Here is a 25147-nt window from a genome sequence, read left to right as displayed (position 1 = left end):
TGTGGAGTCTGGCTTTATATTTTTCACTGTGCAAAGCCACAGGACTTGTGTGAGCGGGGCCTCCGTTTAGAGGATTAGTGCACACCGCCTTCACTGGAACTTTGATTTGGAGTTTCTGGATGTTTTGCTTTGCTTTTTGTTCACTGGGCTGTTATGTCCTCCATAAGTTCCCATAGCTGGTAGCATCACATGAGTGTGTGTGTGTGTGTGTGAATAAATCCTGTGTGCCTGTGTCTCTGTGCCTCCCTCTCTGCCTCTCACCTTCCTGCCTGCCTGTTTCAACTGCTGTGAAACACACTTCTCACACACTGGATTGAGCAAACTGAATTTTATCTTGCTTGAATTAAAATGAAAGTACTTCTGATTGTGCAACCATTCTTTAAATTCAGTTGTATATATTAACATGGTGTGCACCTCAAATAGATGGAAGATTGAGTGTGTGAGTCTTTATCTAACTCACTTTATAACTTCTAATAAAAAAATTAAGTTCTCAATTTAAGACATTTTTTAAATGCGGAATGTATACATTTCTGAGTTAATTCTTATGTTTTATTAAGGAGCAGCACATCAGCGTTATTGAAGGCAGTTTATTCTTCATTGTCTTGCCTCCTGTGTCATCCTTGTTACCCACCTGGTCTCCTTCATTCCTTATGTGTGCAGCAGCTCCCTGGCACACGTCTCAACACATATGGGCCAGTTCATTCTGAACAGGCAGATTTCTAATGCCCCTCCTAGACAACAGGAAAGTACTGACAGGCTAAACATAAAACTACAGGAAGGATCATCTAACTGTACTGTGAATCACCCAGCCCTATCAAGTCCCACCTGTGTTCACAGCTCAAATCTCATAGAACTGTCTGTGACACTTATTGAAACACAAGTGCAGCGCTTAGAACGCATATACAAATAGAACTAATCCACTCTTCTATTAAACTGTGAACTTAGTGTTTGATTGAATCCCTCTCTGTGTTTGTATAGCATGAAATCAGGCATTAGTGCCCTGCCAAGCTGCACACACTGCCATCATTCACACTGACCACAAGACGGAGCCAGAGCACCACTGCTGTCCATAATGCTATAATAGTACAGTAATAAGACAACTGAAATAACAGCAGTTAACTCCCCAGTCAGCCCAGTTCTCCCATTGTTAACACAAGGCTCCTCACACCCAGTTATGTAAACATTACAGTGTGGTCGGTGTCTGGAGGAAGGAGCTGCTCACAGTGATGCATGCTGGGAAACACAGACTCTGCTATTTCAACATCTGCAGCCTCCACCCCTGACACTTCTAGTATATTTGTTGTCTTACATTTGATTTCTATAAGAATCCAGACTGACACAGATAGTCAAAGTAAACAGCTTTTATTTCCCTAATCAAATACAGCTCATCACTTAGCTTGTGCCCTACTTGTGTTATCTGGTTTTCCACTTTGAATTTGCACCAGAAGGGGCTAGCAGAAGCACACTCACATTTACTCTATTTCAGCTGCCTTGTGCCATTCTATGCACAATAATTAACAATAGCAGTTTGTTTTCTCCTTTAAAGGGTTTACAAGGAGAACTGCTCTATGATACAGCTGTAGCTCGTAACAATAGATGGAGCTCAATTCAGAATTCCTGGACTTCCAATAAGAGCATTTACACTGTGTCCTAAATTTGCATTGCACATTTTACTGTACAGTTTGGACATATCATTTTGTTAATAGCTCTCTCTCTCTCTCTATATAAATATATATAAAAAACAGTGCTCAGAAATCAGAAATGATCTCTTTCGTTTCTATTATAATATGAAAGCAAGCACTACATTCTAGCTCGTGATCAAGTGTATCAATTGTGCACACAAATGATCAACATGGTTCTAATATCATAAGACTGTAGATTGTATGTTCTATAAATAATTGCACACATTAATATATCCATTATCATTAATGCTTAATCCTACATTATATATATATATATATGTGTGTGTGTGTGTTTATTATTATTTTGAAAATGAATACAAATTATATAAAAAAAAAAAAAGGAAAACAACACCTCACTATAAGCAATCTATTTCTAAAACATGGATATTAGTGTATATATATATATATATATATATATATATATATATATATATAATAAAAACTCCTAGCAAATTCAATGTAAGAATTTTCTGGGAGCATGTCTGACTGTCTCCTCAGCTTGGGCACCCACACTATTCAGCAGCACACTGCAGTGCTGAAATGTCAGGAAGCTGAGCAAAATGGATAAAAGTCATTTTTATACAGGAACATTATTTACATTTTCATTTTTTTCTCTCCTGTGTGAATACGCTGGTGTGAAACAAGGTGTCCGGACCATCTGAAAGTCTTCCCCCAGTCAGAGCAGCGGTACGGTTTCTCTTCTCTGTGAGTTTGCTGGTGTACAGCAAAGGATGCTGAGTGACGGAAAATTTTCCCACAATTAGAGCAGCGATACGGTTTCTCTCCAGAGTGAATTTGACTGTGGGAAGAGTTTCAGTTCGTAAGCAAACCTCATTTCACACCAGCAGAGCAATGAAACGGTTTCTCTCCTGTGTGTACCCGCTGATGTTTTCCAAGTTGTCCTGACTGACTGAAACTTTTACCACAGTTGGAGCAGTGATATGGCTTTACTCCTGTGTGAATTCTCTGGTGTTTTACAAGGTCTCCTGACTCCCTGAAACTCTTCCCACAGTCAGAGCAGTAATAAGGTTTCTCTCCTGTGTGAATACGCTGGTGTGTTACAAGTTGTCCTGACCGACTGAAACTCTTCCCACAGTCAGAGCAGTGATACGGTTTCTCTCCAGTGTGTATTCGCTGATGTATTAATAGGTGTTCTGACCGACTGAAACTCTTCCCACAGTCAAAACAGTGATATGGTTTCTCTCCTTTGTGAGTTCGCTTATGCGATTCAAAATTTCCTGACTGCCTGAAACTCTTCCCACAGTGAGAACAGCGATAAGGTTTCTCTCCTGTGTGAATTAGCTGGTGTTTTGAAAGGTCTCCTGAGTTCCTGAAACGTTTCCCACAGTCAGAGCAGCAATGCAGTTTCTCTCCTGTGTGAATTCGCTGGTGTGCTGTATGGTGTCCTGATGACTTGAAACTCCTTCCACAGTCAGAGCAGCGATAGGGTTTCTTTCCTGTGTGAATACGCTGGTGTATCACAAGGCCTCCTGACTGACTAAAACTCTTTCCACAGTCAGAGCAGCAATGCGGTTTCTCTCCTGTGTGAATTCGCTGGTGTACTGTACGGTGTCCTGATGACTTGAAACTCTTTCCACAGTCAGAGCAGCGATACGGCCGCTCTCCTGTGTGAACTCTCTGGTGTATTACAAGATTTGCTGACTGAGTGAAACTCTTACTACAGTCAGAGCAGTGATACGGTTTCTCTCCTCTGGTATTTTTAAATTTTTCTCCTCTCAGTATTTTTAAATTCCTTAACTGGGTGGCACCCGTCCTTGCTTTAACTGCTGGACTGTAACCTGGAAAAGACAAATAGGAGAGAAAATCAGAGACTGTTTTATGTAAGAAATGCAGCAATTGTGCCGTCCTCATTTTGTCGTTTCATAAAAAACAGAGAATTGTTTTTTTCTTGTGTTGTGTTTTTGCTGGTGTTTTTGATTATTGCTTATCATTTGTCAAAAAGGGTTGCAGTGGGTACCCATCTGTCAATCCTAGCCTGATCAGCTAGATTAGGATTGGGAGATTGCGATATGGTGTAAAGTAGTCGGATGGAGATTTTGTGTTTGAAATACTATACAGCGTATAATGGTCCTGATCCCACGCCATTTGTGAAGACCGGGGAGTCAAGTTATGTATTGCCGGTTTCCTGAGAGGGACTGTACCTACAGTTAAGCTTGCCTATGTTGCTGAGAGCAATTGAACATGCAAATGGGAAAGGCTAACCTAGGTTGCAAGAGAACCCAGAGAGTCATTTGTTAGCCTGGGTTGCAGGAGAAACCTGAGAGCAGTTGCATGCACAATTAGCTCATCAAGGTTACAGGAGTAATTGTGTATACGATAACCTTGTTTGTTGATTGTAAATGAGCGGAGAGACACATAGAAAACCAATTTACTGATGTTATAATACTTGTGAATTTGATGTTGTAATACTCATGAATTTATTGTTTCTTTAATTATTGTGAAATTACATAGTGACTGTGAAAAATATATATTGTGACGGGGCGTATGCCCTGCACACGGAATTCCATGCATGCTCCGCTTGAGATCGTCCCAACTGGATCGAGTTAGCTGAGGGGCCGGGTCTCAGCGGAGCGTGCAGGTTAAAAGAGCAGCGTGCGCGCCACCGAGAGCCAGCATCCATGAGGGTCGTGCTCTGTGTTTGTTTTATTTTTCTGTTTCTCTGTTTAATTGTTTATTTATTTATTTTTGTTATTTTAAAGTAAATATTACTGTAATATTGCACACACTATAGTTTCTAGAGGGAGAGTGAATTACTGAACTGGGAATGTTAATCAAACCTTTTCACTGTTTCATTGATTTTTAACTACATAATTAGGTACACTTTAGTTTTAACAAACAAACCTACAGGAAGACCGATTGAAGTACTGTTTTCAATTCATTATACCTTCATAACTGGTTATGGTTTGGTTAAGACAAACAAACCTACAATAAATGGAACTGTGTTTGGGGTCTCAAGCTGTGCGAGAATGGAGAGAAAGAAATGACCAGCTGCATTCTGGGACGGACTCAAGATGGCGCCGAGTATGGCTGCTGCGTTGCGAGCTCCGACACAACATAGCAATGGTTTGTTTGTTTTGTTTACAATTCTTATGTTTTTTGTCTTGGATGTTGTCTGCCTTATTGTCTACGACAGACAAACACTTTTGGACATTGGTTCAGCGATCTCACACCGAAAACCGGACTTCACATTCCTCAATGCCGACACGCTGTTTACAAACACGCAAGCGGAGCCCTTTGTCTGGGCAGCACGGCCGCGGAAACGCAGGAGGAAAAGGGGAAACAGAGCCGGCGTTCTCAGAGTAAGACGCCGTGCAAATAGACCCCCGCTACCCACTATTCTACTGGCAAATGTTCAGTCTCTGGATAACAAGCTCTGCGAGCTGAAAGCGCGGATCTCTTTCCAACGAGAGACGAGGGACTGCTGCATTATCTGCCTTACGGAAACTTGGATGTCTGCGGAGATTCCAGACTCAGCCATTGAACCCCCGGGGTTCTCCATGCTCCGAGCGGACAGAGCGAAAGACCTCTCAGGTAAAACTAGAGGAGGTGGTGTATGTTTTATGATCAACAAATCCTGGTGTGATCAGAGGAACGTACATTCCATCAAGTCTTTCTGTTCTCCTGATCTGGAATTTCTTATGCTTCTGTGTCGACCATTCTGGCTACCGAGGGAATTCACAGCAGTCATTATCACTGCTGTGTACATCCCCCCACAAGCCGACACAGACCGGGCACTCAAGGAACTGTACGGGATTATAAGTGAGCAGGAAACCGCGCACCCTGAGGCCACGTTCATTGTGACCGGGGACTTTAATAAAGCCAGTTTAAAATCAGTCGCACCAAAATATCACCAGCACATTAGTTTCAACACACGAGGGGACCGGGTTTTGGACCATTGCTACTCTCCGTTCCGGGATGGCTACAAATCCCTCCCCCGCCCACCATTTGGCAAATCGGACCACTCTTCCATTCTGCTTCTGCCCGCTTACAGGCAGAAATTGAAACAGGAAGCACCCACACTCAGAACGATCCAGTGCTGGTCGGACCAATCAGACTCTACGCTACAAGACTGTTTTGATCGCACGGACTGGGAGATGTTCCGGTCCGCCTCTGATGACGACATCGAGCTTTACGCTGATAGCGTAATGTGTTTCATCAGAACGTGTGCAGAGGAAGTGATTCCGACCAGAACTGTGCGAATCTATCCGAATCAGAAGCCGTGGATCAATAGCGATGTTCGCGCGGCACTTAATGTGCGGACCTCCGCTTTTAATTCCGGGAACGCGGAGGAGCATAAACAAGCCAGTTATGCCCTCCGAAACAGCAAAACGCCAGTACAGGAGCAAGATTGAAGGACAGTTTAACACCACCAACTCTAGAAGCATGTGGCAGGGAATTAACATCATCACGGACTTTAAAGGGAATAAAAACTCCGCCATGAACACCGCTGCCTCTCTACCGGATGAGCTAAATACTTTTTATGCTCGTTTCGAGGGAAATAACACCGCCCTCGCGGAGAGAGCTCTCACGGCCGAAGCTACAGAGGTTAGTTCACTCTCCGTCTCTGTAGCGGATGTAACACGATCCTTCCGAAGGGTGAATATCCGCAAAGCCATGGGTCCAGACGGCATTCCGGGCCGCGTCATCAGAGCGTGCGCGAACCAGCTGGCTGGTGTTTTTACGGACATTTTCAACCTTTCCCTCTCTTTGTCTGTAGTCCCCACATGCTTTAAAACATCCACCATTGTGCCTGTTCCAAAACAATCAAAAACAACTTGTTTAAATGACTGGCGTCCTGTTGCTCTGACCCCCATCATCAGCAAATGTTTTGAGAGACTAATCAGAGATTACATCTGCTCTGTATTACCACTCTCTCTTGACCCGCTGCAGTTTGCTTACCGCAACAACCGCTCCACTGATGATGCCATTGCATCTACAATACACACTGCTCTCTCCCACCTGGAAAAAAAGAACACTTATGTGAGAATGTTGTTTGTAGACTACAGCTCAGCATTCAACACCATAGTGCCCTCCAAGCTAGATGAGAAACTCCGGGCTCTGGGCTTAAACAGCTCGCTGTGCAGCTGGATCCTGGACTTCCTGTCAAGCAGACGCCAGGTGGTTAGAATAGGCAGCAACATCTCCTCATCACTGACCCTCAACACTGGAGCCCCGCAGGGCTGTGTTCTCAGCCCACTACTGTATTCCCTGTACACACATGACTGTGTGGCAACACATAACTCCAATGCCATCATTAAGTTTGCTGATGACACGACGGTGGTAGGTCTGATCACTGACAATGATGAAACAGCCTACAGAGAGGAGGTGCACACTCTGACATGCTGGTGTCAGGAGCACAACCTCTCCCTCAACGTCAGTAAGACAAAGGAGCTTGTGGTGGACTTCAGATGAAAAGACAGAGAACACAGTCCCATCGCCATCAATGGAGCACCAGTGGAGAGAGTCATCAGCTTCAAGTTCCTGGGTGTCCACATCACTGAGGAACTCACATGGTCCGTCCACACTGAAGTCGTTGTGAAGAAGGCTCATCAGCGCCTCTTCTTCCTGAGACGGCTGCGGAAGTTTGGAATGAACCGCCACATCCTCACACGGTTCTACACCTGCACTGTGGAGAGCATCCTGACTGGCTGTATCTCCGCCTGGTACGGCAATAGCACCGCCCACAACCGCAAAGCACTGCAAAGGGTGGTGCGAACTGCCAAACACATCATCGGAGGTGAGCTTCCCTCCCTCCAGGAAATATATACCAGGTGGTGTGTGAAAAAAGCTCAGAGGATCATCAGAGACTCCAGCCACCCGAGCCATGGGCTGTTCTCACTGCTACCATCAGGTAGGCGGTATCGCAGCATCAGGACCCGCACCAGCCGACTCCATGACAGCTTTTTCCCCCAAGCAATCAGACTTCTGAACTCTTGATCTCCCACGATCAAAATACATCAGCCCTGCACTTTATTACTCTTTTATCTCACACCGGACTGTCATAAATTATATTACTGTTATTATATTATGTCTCTCTTAACAACTGACTATCAACTGACAGCCTGAATGTCAATACAGTACAATACTGTACATTCTATATATATATATATATATATATATATATATATATATATATATATATATATATATATATATATATATATACATACACACACATACACTTTTTTATATATTTTTATTTTTTAATTTTTATTGAATAATGTGTATCTATATAGCATCTATATAGTAAAAAAAAAAAAAAAAAAAACAGCATATTGTATACTGTACAGTGTATGTTATTATTTGTATATTGTTGAGTGTAATTATGTGTATAACAGATGTTTAAATTGTGTTGTGTTAATTTGATGTTTTAAGTTGTGTAATTATGTATAACAGAGGTTTAAATTGTGTTGTGTTAATTTGAAGTTTTAAGTTGAGTGTAATTATGTGTATAACAGATGTTTAAATTGTGTTGTGTTAATTTGATGTTATTGTAAATTGGTATATGTCTCATCACTGTCACGACTGCTATGTTGATCGGAACTGCACCAAAGAATTTCACACACCATTGCACTTGTGTATATGGCTGTGTGACAATAAAGTGATTTGATTGATTTGACTACAGGCTCTCATCACACACGCGCGCACACACACACTGACACGCACGCACGCGCACACACACACTGACACACGCGCACGCGCACACTCTCACACTGACACGGACACCCTCACTTACACACACTGACACAAACACACCAACACACGCACGCGCGCGTACACCCACACACAACATGCACCCATACACCATGCACCCATACACCACGCACCCACACACACACTGACGCACCCCCACTCGCTCACAGACATACACACACGCGCAGAAAGACAAACACAGGCAATGACACACACATAAAACACACGCGCACGCACACACTAACACACACGCACGCATTGACACACACCACACACACACACACACACACACGCAAACACACACACACACTGACACACGCACACCCACTCGCTCACAGACAGACACACACACACACACACACGCAGACAAACACACACAGACAGACGCACACACACTGACACACGCAAAACACACACACTGTCATATACATACACACACACACACACACACACACACAAAAAAAGCACACACAGACACTGTCATACACACACACACGAATCTTCCCATCCACACAGTAATTAGAAAGCTCCTGCAGAAGGTGTCCATCTCCCCAATTAATTAGGTGATTTAATTTGCTGCTAATCGGGAGATGGTCACCTGTATAAAAAGCCTGCAGCTCTCCAGCTTGTGTGTGGGATGTATGAGAGAGTGGAGAGTGCAAGAGGAACGAGACAAAACAAAACTTAAATTAGTAATAGACATAGGAACAGTGAAGACAATCTGCCCAGCCTGACCTGTGTTTTATTTATATTTTGTGTTCGTGATTTGTTTTATGTAAAATATTTATTTTCGCTCTGTGAGCAAGTTTCTTTCTGTTTAAACCTTTCGTTTTATATTTTATTTAAAAATAAAATAAAACGGCGCGTGTGTGCCTTTAACTGCAGTCCCTGGTGTCAATTTCCCTTGCTGCTTCTGCCATGATGTCACTGCCCAGCTATTCCTGTCACAGGGAGTTTTAGGACTGTAACAGTAATTCTATTACATACATTATAGGGCGTTACATACTGTCCTATATAAAATATGGCATCTGTTCAAACTGAGAAAACTCTGCTTCAGCACCGGCACAGTGCTGCCACAGACATGGTGATTTGCTTCAGTGTAAACAAGCATGCAAAATGAACCCAGATACTAATATGGAGGCCTGCGATCTGTTCTCTGCCTCCATCACACACTGTGGCCATCACTCAGTGTAAAATGACAATATCACAGCTACTCAGTCACTCACCTGCTGGACTGCACTCTGAATACGAGCTCTCATCGTCCTGTCCATCTCCTTGCGTGCTGTTGGGAAAGCCTTCCTCTCCAGAGCCTTGCTTTCTCACATAGATTCTGTCCAGCACCACGCTACACTCCCGCAGGTGTACTGGACTCAGCTCAGTGGGGGTTGCTTTCAAGTTTTCGGACTCTTCCTTCCCTGGTTTCAAGAGTACCTCCTCTTTCAGGGGCTCCAGTTTCCACACCATTTCCAGCACCTCTTCTTTCATAGGAACTGGTTCTTCTGTCTGGGAGATCTCCAGTTTGTTGCGCTCAACTTTAATTCCAGACACCACTGGCTTGATGCTGTCACAGGGCGTCTCACAGAGCTCCTGTTTAATGGGGAGGGAAACCAGTCCAGAGAACTCCAGTCTAATCGGGTCTGATTCCATCTTTACACTGTCCAAGGCATCAAACGTGGTTCTGCTTGGTAGCTGTCAGAAAAAAAGAAAAAAAGAAAAAAGATTAAGGGCTGGTTTCATATCAAAGACCCTGATTAGCACTACTCCTGAGGCATGGCTACACTGAAGCAAATCACCGTGTCTGTGGCAGCACTGATGCGGAATCACTTTCAGTGTCAATGGGAAATGTTAGTAGAATGCAGTGAGACTTTATTCTGTCACTGAACCGTCTCTCAAGGTGGTTCAGTGGCGGCACAGTGCCGATAATGAAACAGATTTTACTCTGTGTGTAAAATGCAATGCCACAACAGACACCGCATTTTACATAGAACAGTATGTAACACACTACGAATTCGATCTACTGATTCCCTAGATGTGGCAGTACCTTAGAAACAATGGAACATCCCCTTTAAATTCTAGACCACAATCTACTATTTTCCCAGGACACCAGTGCTGAAGCAGATTTTCCTCGGTGTGTAAACTGCAATGCCACATAGAACAGTATGTAACACCCTATTATATTCATAACGGACGTTAATGGTACAGTCCTAAAAAACTTATTTTGTAATATGGTTCAACCAATCGTAGCAGGGAGCCGAAGTTCAAAACAAACAAACTGCAGTGTACAAAAATGAGGGTTGATAGAATAAAAGTAATTTTTAATTACTAAATGATGTTTTAATCATATAAAACTTTACAGAGATCAACTTATTTAAACAACTGATTGATTTGATCGATAGCTCAAAGTAGGTGTTAATCCCCAGGGATCCTAGAAATCGGTTTCTAACGGGAAACTGTGGAAAAATGCGGAATTTGCATTTTGGCAGAGAATTTGTATTATTTACATTTTGTGAAAAATGCAAAGAAAATCTATGAACCCCACCAACTGAATGAGTTGTAAATGTTTTAATGTAAGCACCAGTGTCACTTCTGCAATGTGCACATCATCACCCTGTTGTGTTTGATCAACCGCTACACCTACACTCTACAAGAAGCCTGGGAAAGTACTGGATGTACTTAATTCATGCCGTGGGGATCAAATTAAATAAGGGTTTTGGAGGTTGCCTGCACTTTGAAGTTTCGGTTAAGATTGTCAGGATTATGGTGAATTTAAAAAAAAAAAAAAAAAAAAGTGACGAACGAATAGCAACTGCCCACCAGCGTCGAGTATGTGGGGGCTGTGAGGCCTCAGCCCCCCTCAGGCAAAGTCAGCATTTTAAAAGGGGGCTCAATCCCCCTGTGTTTTGAGACATGTTGTCAGGGTATCCCTGCTGACCACAAAAGAAAAATGGTTTCACCTTACTAGCGTGAAATGCACTGAAAGCCCTCAGAACAAAATACCTATACAGTTTGTATACACAGCAATGCAGTCGAATATGTTTGCCTAGAGATTTACTGGTATAGAACTTCTGACAGATGTATCTTATAGACAGTCTGATCTACATAACCAACCCATAAATAATTAAAAAAAAAAAAAAAAAAAAAAAATCTCATAACTGCTGGGACTACATTTTCACCATTCTGGTGTTGTGGTCATGTTCACGGGTTCTTTGTTAAAGATCACTTAACTCCGTTATTTTATGGTCAAAACTATAGATAGATCTAAAGCTACAATCAGCTGAGTTAAAGTTAGATTTCGGTCCATCATCTTGGGTGATAAGAACACGAGAGAGTACACATATAGAACTATATGTCTCTGAAGGGGTTCCAGTTTAATCATACACACCATTTCCAGCACCTCTTCATTCACAGGAAGGGGTTCTTCTGTCTGGAAGATCTCTAATTCATTGCGCTCTGCTTTAATTCCAGACACCTCTGACTTAATGCTGTCAGATGGCATCTCACAGAGCTCCTGTTTAATGGAGACAGAAGCCAGTCCAGAGAACTCCAGTCTAATGGGGACCAGTTCAAGTTTAGGGAGCTCCTCTTTAATCGGGATTGATTCCATCTTTACACTGTCCACAGCATCAAATGGGGTTCTGCTTGGTAGCTGCCAAAAATAAAAAAGAAAGATTATAAGTACTGTCAAAGAGGTTTAAGTGGGGGCTCCTTTACACATCCAGTAAAAGTGCTCCCCCAAGTGCAGTGTATTTTCATTTCAGACACCAGGTCTGGTTGCAAAGCTAGAAGTTGCTTTATTGTAATGGCTGAGAGAAAGCAAGTGTACAGCGCTGGAGCGCTTCTCACAAGAATCTCTACTAAAACATTCTGTAGAAACATTTATTTATTATTTATTTGGTGTCCCTCCATGGTACATTTGCGCGTATAAAAAAGAGAAAGGTTAGTCAAAGTCTTTCGCTGCAAAGTTCAACAAAATATATTCCTTTATGAAGACATAGTGAATTGCTCCTAAGCCTAAAAGTAATTAATTGAACCTTTTACTCAAAGCAAGGACAGGAGATTATCTGTCCTGTGATATTCTTATGGTATCTTTTGTGATCGACAACCTTTTTGAAGTTTCTGACTTCACACCTCTTCTAGGAAGCTAACTGTTTATGACTCCACCCTAGATTAACCTATGCATATTTATGATTGTAACTATGGTCAGTGGTCCACCTCAAAAGATAGATGTGTTAAAACTAGGGATCAAAGAAGACTTTGATTACATCATCATCCCCCAGTATCAACCTTTTTTTAAGAGTAAGAACAGGAACAACTGAAATATCTTAACGTGATAATGTTTCAGAAAATGCGGCAACACTTGACTACATGATGTATTCACACACAAAACAGCCTATACTTCTATATGAACACACTTTAATAAAAAAATCACACACCTGCTACCACGAACTCAACTCTTCACAGAATCCCGCTCTCCAACATCTTCCTTCCAGACCCCATCTCCCAGTAACAAAGGTTCCCACCGACTACATCACATAACAAGTAGTCTACTAGAGTAAGAGCTACAATTCACTGAATCACCAGACTGTTACATTTGCTTAGTTGCAGGTTAGTAATATTATGAAAGCACACAGTTGCTTTAATTGTTTATTCTTATATCACTGACCAATATAAATCCAGGATTTATGAAATGGTTAACAACTCACCCACTAAAATTAAAATGGCGCGTCCGACTTCTTCGGCTGTTTCTTCTTCATCTGCTGCTGCTGCTTCTTCTGGTGTTTTATGGCGGTTGGCAACCCAATTTAAATAGTGCATTCCCGCCACCTACTGGATTGAAGTGTGGAGCACTAAATGGTTGGGAAGTTGGGAAAACACACACACACACACACACACACACACACACACACACACACACACACACACACACACACACACACACACACACACACACACACATACACAAAGAAACGTATCTTATATTCTATTGATCAATCTTGTATCTTTTAAGTAATTAAATAATTATTGATAAATTATTGATTGCTTTGGGCCATTTCCTAACAAAACCTGAAGTGACACATCATTTACTCCCAGAGATCTTAAAGCTTGAGTTAGATGAGATCTTGCTCTTTCATATGCATCACATGTTATAATTACATGTTCTACTGATTCTTCTTGACCACATTTGTCACATTTACCATTCTCATGTTTCCCTATTCTGAACCAACACTTATTTAATGCACAATGTCCAATACGCATTCTGGAAATGAAAACATCCTCTTTTCTGTTTCCAAATGTTCTTCTTTCTAGACCAGCTTTTTCTTGAATGTGATGCAAGTGTCTACCTTTAGTTCCACTATCCCACTCTTTCTGCCATATCTCTTATTTCATTCGCTATTAATGCTTTTACTTATGTTTTACTTAATGACAATTTTATGTCAATTTGTGAATGTTTCAAAGCCTGCTTAGCCAGATGGTCTGCCTCCTCGTTTCCTTTTACACCTATATGTGATAGTACCCACAAAAGGTTTACTATTAGTCCAGATTGTCTTATTCTAAATAGACTCTGCATCACTTCATATATCAAATCTTGTCTTGCTACAGATATTCCACTTGACAAACTACTGATAGCTGAAAGGGAGTCTGTACCAAGTTGTACTTCTTCTAACCATTGAAGTGCTAGGAATATTGCTATTAATTCTGTAGAAAATACAGAAATATGATCAGAGATTCTTTTTGAAAGTTTAACTTTAAAATGGGGTATGAAAACTGCTGCTGCTGTAATTCCAGTATCTGGATCCTTTGAGCCATCTGTATATATTTGCACTGCACTATGTTCGATCAATATATTGTTGCAGTAGTGGATGTAGGCATGGGCGACATGTGCAGTTGCCCAGGGGGGCATCTTCCCAGGGCTGCATGACAAATTTGGGGGCGTGTTGAAGCGGGAGTGTGCGTGCGTGCGTGCATGTCGTTTTATGGCCGAGCAACCACTGCATATATATTTCTCTTTTTATTTGTTCTGACCCCGTGGTCAGTTTTGGTTTAGTTTAAATCTGGTATTTAGGCTACTGAATACAGACGAGAATATTGTATGAAGTTTGTCCGACCACCCGCAATTATCGAAATTAATTAAGTAATACGTAATATTGGAATGAATAAATAAATACGTATGGGAATGAATACATTTATTTAGATACTTATGTATTCATTCACTTTTAGCAATGCTTTTGTTCTCATGTAGCAGTATTCCGGCATTAGTTACTATGAAACATACAAAACCACACAACCTTTCACTTACGGCCATACCACCTTGAGAACGCCCGATCTTGTCTGATCTAGGAAGCAAAGCGAGGTCGGGCCTGGTTAGTACTTGGATGGGAGACCGCCTGGGAATATCTGGTGCTGTATGCTTTTCTACCTACAGCTTGAAAGGGGGCGCTTTTTCCCCATATATTTCGAATAATATCCTCACACTTGCTTTTTACCTTTTAAATGATATGAACTCTCATTCTGCCCTTTTCCCATGTGTGTGTTCGAGTTTGTTAAAACATAATAAAATACATTATTTTTCAATTTAATAAATAAATTGCGGAATTACGTGATTTCAAAGACATTGAGATTAAATGTATTATAAGTATATCAGCCTATATATGTACAGTAAAATGGTACATGCATATTTAAATATGCTTTTCTATTTTCTAGCTGCCATGAAAACTTACTGGTGGTCCTTAAAAAGAAAAAGCAACAAATCCAACATTTGGAACAGATGGCAGCTTGAGGAGAGAAGAAGAAAGTAAAAAAGAAATGTAAGTGGTTTTACTATAGGGTTGCAATTAAGGAAAAATATTTTTAACACATTGAAATGGTCTTTGTTTTTGTTACCTTTTTCTTAACTCAAATATTGAAAGATAAAAGTCAAACCATGAGGTAAAATATTACGAATGAACAAATTGTCTTAAGAATTGTATAATTGTTGATGTAGACTTGACTTGGAACCTTAAAAGTTTTGCTGGACACTACTTCAAATATTCCACATTATATTGGACAGGATTAAGCAACATAAAAATGTCAGATGCATGGAGAGGTGTCATTCAATAGTTGAAATACTTTGTAAAAGAAAATGTCAAAATAAAATGTGTTTATTGCTAATTTTTCCAGAAACTACAACATCATCTCCAAGCCCTGTCAACAGCTGAGAACAGTAGTTAGGCCCAGGCGATGGGCATCACCAACATTTAAAGAGGTAAAGAAACACCTTGACTTACAATCCAGGGTGAGAAGCCCACAGGCAACCCCCCCCCCCAAAAAAAAAATGGGGTCATACTTAATTAGAGAGCATCCTGAACTTGAATCTGCCTGGATTACTCAGAACAACTGAGCAGTATTCAATTAAATATGTCACGATAACAAAAAACTCCAAGTCCCATAAGCAAGTTGCAACCCCTCAGCTCCAAGCTAATGCCACTGGAAGCAAACCCTGACACTTGTTTCTCTAGATCTAACTCCGGGCAATGCAAAATTGAAGAAACATTGCAGTTTGATTACAACTATGTGGTACATTAGCCTCACCATAGTGGCTGTAAGCAGTGATCGAATGCAAGACAAATGCATCTTTAAAAATCTGCCAAAAATCCAAACTCCCCAGATACCAAAATATTAATTCTTGTAGATCTCAACAACATCTATCAAAAAATATCTTTTTAAATATCAGGTGTTTTGTAGTGACCAGTGGTGGGATTTGAAACCCAAAGTGTTTCACATCATATGGAAGACTGGTTCCTGAAGTTCTTACAGCAACTCTAGCATTTTAGGATCCACATCCCCTACAGGCTGAAGGGTGATTTTTATGGTCAAGGTCCCTTTCTCATTTTAAATTGACACTTGCATGGTCATAGGTCGAAGAGGAAATAAAGAAAAAATAAATAAATAACAACCATAGTTTCTGAACTCAGCATGTCAGAAAACCCCCAGATAATTTTTTTCAAGTAAAATCTGAGTTGGGTGGGCAAGAGCACAGGTTGAGCTGGTATGGAATGACCCATATATAACATGGTGTGCACCTCAAATAGATGGAAGATTGGGTGCTTTAGTCTTCTTTTTATAACTTGGATTATAAATTATAATATAAAAAATGAAATTCTCTCAATTTCAGACACATTTTTGAATTAGGAACTCAGAAGTCCCTGAGTTAATTCTTATGGAACAGCACAACAGCGTTATTGAAGGAAGTTTATTCTTCATTGTCTTGCCTCCTGTGTCATCCTTGTTACCCACCTGGTCTCCTTCATTCCTTATGTGTGCAGCAGCTCCCTGGCACACGTCTCAACACATATGGGCCAGTTCATTCTGAACAGGCAGATTTCTAATGCCCCTCCTAGACAACAGGAAAGCACTGACAGGCTAAACATAAAACTACAGGAAGGATCATCTAACTGTACTGTGAATCACTCAGCCCTATCAAGTCCCACCTGTGTTCACAGCTCAAATCTCATAGAACTGTCTGTGACACTTGTTGAAACACAAGTGCAGCGCTTAGAATGCATAGGAGCCAGAGCACCACTGCTGTCCATAATGTTATAATAGTACAGTAATAAGACAACTGAAATAGCAGCTGTTAACTCCCCAGTCAGCCCAGTTCTCCCATTGTTAACACAAGGCTCCTCACACCCAGTCATGTAAACACTACAGTGTGGTCTGTGTCTGGAGCTGCTCACAGTAATGCATGCTGGGAAACACTGACTATACTTGTCCAGGTCTGGCTTGAGGCATGGAGACTGCACTGCTTCCTTCCTCCCTCATTCCTCCTACAAGAAATGGTGTTCCCTCCAGTCCAGGGCAGGCTTGAAGCATGGAGACTGGGGCCCAGCGAAGTAAGGGGGCGAGGCAGCGGGTTTGTTACATGGCTGAATGGCATGGAGGGAGGTAAGTTTTGTCAGTTTATTTATTTATTTATTTATTTTGTGAGCTGATTCTGTTGTTCAAAGCAAGAGGTTAGCAGAGGCCTGGCTGCCGGCCCAGGTACAGGAGTAGTTTGTGCAGCGCAGCAGCAGAAGCAGGGAGGAGGAGGAGGGCGGGGACCTTTTATCTGCAAGCCCATTCCAGGAAGGAGAGGAGGGCTTGTTACTGAGATACAAAACAACTTGCTGCTAATTACACTGTTTAAAAAGGATTTCTTCCAAGTGCCCATTTAAAAAAAAAAATTGTAGCAAAGAGTTTTGTTGCAACAATGACATGCCAGCTGTTTAGCAGTCCACAACCATAAATGAATTTGACTGGAATCCAGATAGGGATAATTATTGATGGGGGGGGGGGGGGGGGAATTTGGAGTTAGGGTTAGGGTGTTGGGGATAGGGTGTTGGGGTTAGGGGGTTAGGGGGATAGGGGTATGGGGTTGGAGTTGGGGGGTTGGGGTTAGGGGGTTAAGGTGTTGGGGTTAGGGGGTTGGGGGGTTGGGTTTAGGGCATTGGGGTTAGGGGTTAGGGGGTGGGGATGGAGTTTGGGTGTTGGGGTTGGAGTTGGGGGGGTTGGGGTTAGGGGGTTAGGGTGTTGGGGTTAGGGGGTTGGGGGTTGTGGTTAGGGCCTTGGGGTTAGGGTTATGGGTTGGATTTTGGTGTTTAGTTGGGGGTTGGGTTTGCATTGTTACTGTCAATATTCAGAAGCAGCCCTTGAGTGTTTGCGTAACTCTTATTATTTTGACTGAGCTGAAGTAAGCACTGATGGCCATAACACATTTCTCTCCAACACTGCCCAGGTAGATTTGTCGTTTTCTGAATAAACGAATGAGAAAAAGTTTTAGTACTGCTGCAGTGCGAGGGGTCCTCCCAGGAGAAGCTCCCAAACTCCTGATCTATGCTGCAAGTACCCTTCAGTCTGGGATCCTAACTCGTTTCAGTGGGAGTGGATCTGGGACTGACTTCACCCTGACATTAGTGGAGTCCAGTCTGAAGGTGCAGGAGATTACTACTGTCAGAGTACACACTACCCCAGCAGTAGAAAAACCTCCCTCAGCTGGACCGCACAGCGACTGCACTGCTGCTGCTGGGACCTACTGCAGGTGCTGAGGGTTAAGGCAATGAAATGGGACACGGCCTGTGGAGGAGCTCAACTGCACATAAACACACTGAGCTCAGTAACAACAACAGTTACATGTAGGTATGGATTCAATATTAGTCTATTTAAACAAACTGATTTTGTTGTGACTACAGGGTTATCTAGTAATTTAGTGATGATACCATCTATTCTAAATTCTGAAACATTCAGTTATTACAAGAATTGTAAAAATTTTACTCATGTTTTTCCATATCTGATTCTCATATATACAGGTGCATCTCAATAAATTAGAATGTCATGGAAAAGTTCATTTATTTCAGTAATTCAACTCAAATTGTGAAACTCGTGTATTAAATAAATTCAATGCACACAGACTGAAGTAGTTTAAGTCTTTGGTTCTTTTAATTGTGATGATTTTGGCTCACATTTAACAAAAACCCACCAATTCACTGTCTCAAAAAATTAGAATACATCATAAGACCAATAAAAAAAAACATTTTTAGTGAATTGTTGGCCTTCTGGAAAGTATGTTCATTTACTGTATATGTACTCAATACTTGGTAGGGGCTCCTTTTGCTTTAATTACTGCCTCAATTTGGCGTGGCATGGAGGTGATCAGTTTGTGGCACTGCCGAGGTGGTATGGAAGCCCAGGTTTCTTTGACAGTGGCCTTCAGCTCATCTGCATTTTTTGGTCTCTTGTTTCTCATTTTCCGCTTGACAATACCCCATAGATTCTCTATGGGGTTCAGGTCTGGTGAGTTTGCTGGCCAGTCAAGCACACCAACACCATGGTCATTTAACCAACTTTTGGTGCTTTTGGCAGTGTGGGCAGGTGCCAAATCCTGCTGGAAAATGAAATCAGCATCTTTAAAAAGCTGGTCAGCAGAAGGAAGCATGAAGTGCTCCAAAATTACTTGGTAAACGGGTGCAGTGACTTTGGTTTTCAAAAAACACAATGGACCAACACCAGCAGATGACATTGCACCCCAAATCATCACAGACTGTGGAAACTTAACACTGGACTTCAAGCAACTTGGGCTATGAGCTTCTCCACCCTTCCTCCAGACTCTAGAACCTTGGTTTCCAAATGAAATACAAAACTTGCTCTCATCTGAAAAGAGGACTTTGGACCACTGGGTAACAGTCCAGTTCTTCTTCTCCTTAGCCCAGGTAAGACGCCTCTGACGTTGTCTGTGGTTCAGGAGTGGCTTAACAAGAGGAATACGACAACTGTAGCCAAATTCCTTGACACGTCTGTGTGTGGTGGCTCTTGATGCCTTGACCCCAGCCTCAGTCCATTCCTTGTGAAGTTCACCCAAATTCTTGAATCGATTTTGCTTGACAATCCTCATAAGGCTGCGGTTCTCTCGGTTGGTTGTGCATCTTTTTCTTCCACACTTTTTCCTTCCACTCAACTTTCTGTTAACATGCTTGGATACAGCACTCTGTGAACAGCCAGCTTCTTTGGCAATGAATGTTTGTGGCTTACCCTCCTTGTGAAGGGTGTCAATGATTGTCTTCTGGACAACTGTCAGATCAGCAGTCTTCCCCATGACTGTGTAGCCTAGTGAACCAAACTGAGAGACCATTTTGAAGGCTCAGGAAACCTTTGCAGGTGTTTTGAGTTGATTAGCTGATTGGCATGTCACCATATTCTAATTTTTTGAGATAGTGAATTGGTGGGTTTTTGTTAAATGTGAGCCAAAATCATCACAATTAAAAGAACCAAAGACTTAAACTACTTCAGTCTGTGTGCATTGAATTTATTTAATACACGAGTTTCACAATTTGAGTTGAATTACTGAAATAAATGAACTTTTCCACGACATTCTAATTTATTGAGATGCACCTGTAGATGTCCATGAATCATGGGCTGGGTTGCACCAGCTGTGTGTAAGTTCTAACTTAGCTTAGTTATAGCGTAAGTCTTATTCACTTTAATTTGATACATTACTACATTGACACTAGTTGCACATGCTAAGGCCTATGAAAGACAGTGAAGTAGATGTGGGTGGAATCTATTCAAAGAATCACATTTCCAGACGGCTCGGCAGCTGTTGCTGCTTCTCTTTCATGTTTTTTTTGTTTTTGTTTTTTTTTTTGCAATTTCCTTATTAGAAAAAGGATACATATTGATAGTATTTCAAGGTAAATATTGTACTTAATATATGGATTAAAATTCCTGCTATTTTATTTAGATACTATCACTGAATTCCGTGATGTCACAGCAGTTTTTTTTTTCTTGAAATCACCCTGCCAGCAGCGATTTCAAGAAAGGAGCCAAAACAAGACAAAGATGCGTGAACCAGAGCCAGTACTGTATTAAATACAATATAAAACACTTTGTATGAGTAACACAACACAGTATGAAGTGTGATCTGTGAATGAAAAAGCTCTCCCAAGGGCTGCAGGACACAGAAATGGGAAAGCATTGACTGGGGTAAAAATAGAAGAAAACAGTAAAAGTGGCCCAACCCTATGAAGCCCCACTGGTGCTCACAGCTCAGATCTCATGTAACTGCCTGGGACAGGTTTTGTATAAAGGAAGGTGCTTTGTATACCTGTGCCTGCCTCACTGCTCTACACAACAGCTAGAATAACTGCACTGCTCCATTGCTCCAGGTTTTTAAAGCTGACAGTTCAGCCCTTTCACAGTCACTAAGACACACAGAGAACATGGCTTCACTGGGGCTCCTCCTCTGCACACTGGCACTCTTTGCTCATGGTAAGAAATCCTCATTATTATTAATTATTATTAATATCAGCACTTCCTCAACAAACAGTAGAATGCAGTTAACGGACGAGGCTGTTGACTCGGTGGGTTGATGTTCTGTGTTTTTATTTTCAGAATCCAGTGGTCAGATTGTCCTGACTCAGAGTCCCATAGTGGAGTCTGTCTCTATAGGAGGGAGTGTCACTGTGAGATCCAGTAGCTCTGGTTTTACCAGCAGTCTAGCCTGGTATCTGCAGAAACCCAGAGGAGCTCCTAAACTCCTCTTCTCTTCACTGAATAGCCGAGTCTCTGGAGCTCCAGCTCCATTCACTGACAGCAGGTCAAGAACAAACACAGGGTGAAGATACAGGAGATTACTACTGTCAGCAGCACTATAGCTTCCATTCATTTGACCTCAGAGAGACACACTGCAGATATTAACACTGACCACAAGAGGGAGACAGAGCACCACTTCTGTCCATAATGTAATAACAGAGTAATAAGACAATTGAAATAGGCAGCAGTTACCTCCCCAGTCAGCCCAGTTCTCCCATTGTTAACACAAGGTTCCTCACACCCAGTCATATAAACACTACAGTGTGGTCTGTGTCTGGAGGAAGGAGCTGCTCACAGTGATGCATGCTGGGAAACACTGACTCTAAAATCTAAACATCTGCAACTTCCACCCCTGCCAGTGAATATTAAAGAATGTTAAAATGTCCCTTTAGCAGGCCTGCATTTTAAACACAATGATTCTCCCCTTGCTCTCCTCTCTGAGAGTTGCTGTAAGCTGCCTGTCCCACACACCAGTTACCCCTGCAGACTCATATCAGTGTGCGTCAGCATAGAGATTACAGCATGTCATTCCACCAGCATAGGAAGGGATTTCTGTTGCAATTCTACAGCCTAGCATCACAGACTGCACTACACTCTGTGACCACGAGAGAGAGAGAGAGAGAAATAAAATGACTAACTCTAATATCTCAACACTTTGGGATTCATTTCCTCTTGATTCCAGCCATGGCAGTGATATAAACAGATCAACTTAATATGAAACTCCTTTAGGCTTTGACTTCAAAGTAAATGAAACTACTAGACACAATCCTACCTGATACACAACACAGACTGCAAATATTTACACTGACCAAAAGAGAAAGCCAAAACAGCCCTCCTTTTTATAATTTAATAACACAGTAATAAGACAGGTTATTACAGCAGAATTGCATAGACCTACTGAAGGCTTTTCTTAAGATAAAGTGAGTACTAATCATGGGATAAGGAAATAGAGCTTTTGTTATCAAAGCAAGGACCACACCAACTAGTGTTGAATAGTTATCCACAACATAGAAATGTTTGGAAATAAGTACACTCGTAAATGCAGCATGGCGTAAAATAAAGCTGCCTCTTTTTGGCTAGCTCATTTCAAACAAGAAAACATAACATTGTTTCCAGTTCATTCATATGCACACACATTTACACAAACACAGCACAAGCACAAACATGAGGCTTCCAAATTAAAACAGACATAACCAAACACCAACAGTGCTCTGCTTTTGACAACAAACCTGCACCCATCAAATGTTTGTACCATCAATTCAGAATTAATAACGTATGACATTTTACAGGTCTGAGATTCTGACAAACTTCCAACATGTGATGTTTATCTGTACCAAATGTTGAAATGTTGATGGTTGTGTGCAGTGAGACATGGTTAAGGCTGGGCACTCGAAAGGTCATCAGTAGGGACATTTGATATCTTGGAGTAGGGGGAGTGACAGACCCTTCTTCTTCAGTTCCATGGTGTACTGGTTAGCATGCTGAACTCTGAATCCAGCTACCTAAAGTCAGATTGACCAAACTACTGTAGTTTTACCTATGGATAATCCTAGCATGCATATATTGAAGTAAATATGAGATTAGAAATAATCAGTAAATAATTTTATTGAAACAGAGACATTTATTTGGTAATTGACTTAACATAAAATTGACATTAACAAAATAAGTTTTCTGAGATAAAGAGGCAATTATACATGTTCAGCTGCACAAAATAATGAACAGTGTCTGGTCCTCAAATGTAAGCAAACAATTTACACCACTCCTATTCTTCCCTCTATTAGAACCCCAAACATGACGTGCCTGACATCACCAGGTCCTGTAACTGACGTCACCACTGTGAAAAATGCATGGATGTGAACACAGTGCAAGCTGAAGAGCTCACACAGTGAAGTGTCTGCAAAGTTTGTAATGTTTTCTTGAAAGGCATCTACTCACCAGAAATTCACAGGTACTGGTGCATCAATCCTTTTGAGAACAGATGAAGCAAGGTACCACGTTACATCCTTTTGTGTCGGCCACTTCCGGCCCCCTCTGCATGGATGCAAAACACTGAGGAGCTCCTCTGGCAGGGCCAGTATGGTTTCTTCAGCTATGTCAGGGGAACACTTGCCTTCATACATAACAATGCAGTACTCATTTACTGCCAGTTCAATGGATTTGAATGGATACTTTGTCATAGCTATTGCTTGATCCACAATGCCAAACACACTGACCACTTTCCAGTCAGGTTGAATTTCTTCTACAAATAGACCTTGTCACAGGTTAACCTGTTGACTGTATAAACTTGGACTTACAAACATACACCCATATCACTTGTACTGTGCATTGCCGGCAAATTATCATCTGTGTACACATCAGGAAGGTGTTATGGAGTTTTTGTGTTGTTCAGTCTAAAGTTTGTTACTGCTGAGTTTTCAACTTTTTAAGAGTTTTCTTAAAGTTTGGCACTGTTTTTCTAAAATAACAAAATGCCAGAACATACAATAATTCATGTGACAATTATCTTTATTTTTCCACAAATTTTCCACAAACCTGGTAGCAGTTAAACTTCCCGGTTCACACGCTGTACAACCAAACCTATAATATGGGTCAAACTGCTTTTTAAAGCAACAGCCACATCACTTCCTGTGGAAGCTACCATTTTTGTGTGTTGTCAGAGGGGAGAATTTAGGAACAGTTGTTTTTGGCCCTTTAATTTGTTGTTAAACTTTCTTCTGTTAATGGTTGTTGTATTACCTGTTTGTGAAGTTTAAGTCTTGTTGTGTTGGGTGTTTTTATTATTTTATTTGATTGTTGCAAACTTTTGAGTTTGTTCATGTTAAATTGGCTGAGGTTAAGGAGTTCTGTAAATCATGTCCAGAATGCCAGCTCACTACTGGCCATACCCCTGCCTATGCACCACTCATACCACTTCTTGTAGTTGACACTCCTTTTGAGCGAATAGGAGTTGACATAGTTGGGTCTGTGGAGAAGAGTCAGAGAGGGAACAGATTTATCTTGGTTATTTGTGAATATGCTACCTGGTACCCTGAGGCATACCAACTACGAGAGGTCACAGCTAAGCAAATAGCCACTGTACTCCTATGATTTTTCTCGCAGGTTGGCATACCTCGGGATGTGCTCACAGATCAGGACCCAAACTTCATGAGCCACACCCTACAAAAAGTATATCAATTGCTGGGCATAAAGAGAGTGCGAACCACCCCTTACCATCCTCAGACTGATGGTCTGGTTGAACGTTTCTATTTGTGAAGTTTAAGTCTTGTTGTGTTGGGTGTTTTTATTATTTTATTTGATTGTTGCAAACTTTTTAGTTTGTTCCTGTTAAGTTGGTATGCCCTGTAGGTGGGGCTTTAGCCTATAAATAGGCTTACTGGCTGAATGCATTCAGTTCTGATTGTGGATTGAGCAGTGTTGCAAACTTGGGCCATTTGGTTTAGCCAAATTAGCACATTGTTGCTGTTTTGTTTTGTTTTCTTTCTGTACAGTTTTTATTTATTTTTGTTTTCTCCTGCACTGTAAATATTTTTGCACCTTCCAATAAAACACAATTTTTGGATTATGCATCAACTTTTTGTACAGCATGTCATTTCCTTTTTCCACTCCAACTGTTTGGCCTCCTTAGATATGGTGTCAGAAGTGGGATCCTC

At 41.5% G+C, this 25147-nt stretch overlaps 1 protein-coding gene and 1 pseudogene across 1 annotated transcript; one reads left to right on the top strand and one right to left on the bottom strand.

Moving 5' to 3' along the window:
* Nucleotides 1–1352: 1352 nt before the first annotated feature.
* Nucleotides 1353–23961, bottom strand: LOC127442878 (zinc finger protein 436-like). The gene is made up of 6 exons (XM_051701167.1): nucleotides 23433–23961; nucleotides 13100–13243; nucleotides 12830–12919; nucleotides 11779–12042; nucleotides 9623–10085; nucleotides 1353–3481 (listed from the first exon to the last, which is right to left on the bottom strand). Exons 4-6 carry the CDS (start codon nucleotides 11998–12000, stop codon nucleotides 2514–2516), a joined length of 1653 nt encoding a protein of 550 aa, XP_051557127.1. The 5' UTR covers nucleotides 12001–12042; nucleotides 12830–12919; nucleotides 13100–13243; nucleotides 23433–23961; the 3' UTR covers nucleotides 1353–2513.
* Nucleotides 14689–14807, top strand: LOC127443212 (uncharacterized; annotated as a pseudogene).
* Nucleotides 23962–25147: the final 1186 nt, after the last annotated feature.

Source organism: Myxocyprinus asiaticus, chromosome 6 (genome assembly GCF_019703515.2).
Source record: "Myxocyprinus asiaticus isolate MX2 ecotype Aquarium Trade chromosome 6, UBuf_Myxa_2, whole genome shotgun sequence".
In the NCBI taxonomy this organism is placed as follows: Eukaryota; Metazoa; Chordata; class Actinopteri; order Cypriniformes; family Catostomidae; genus Myxocyprinus; species Myxocyprinus asiaticus.
This window is presented reverse-complemented; position numbering and strand designations above follow the sequence as displayed.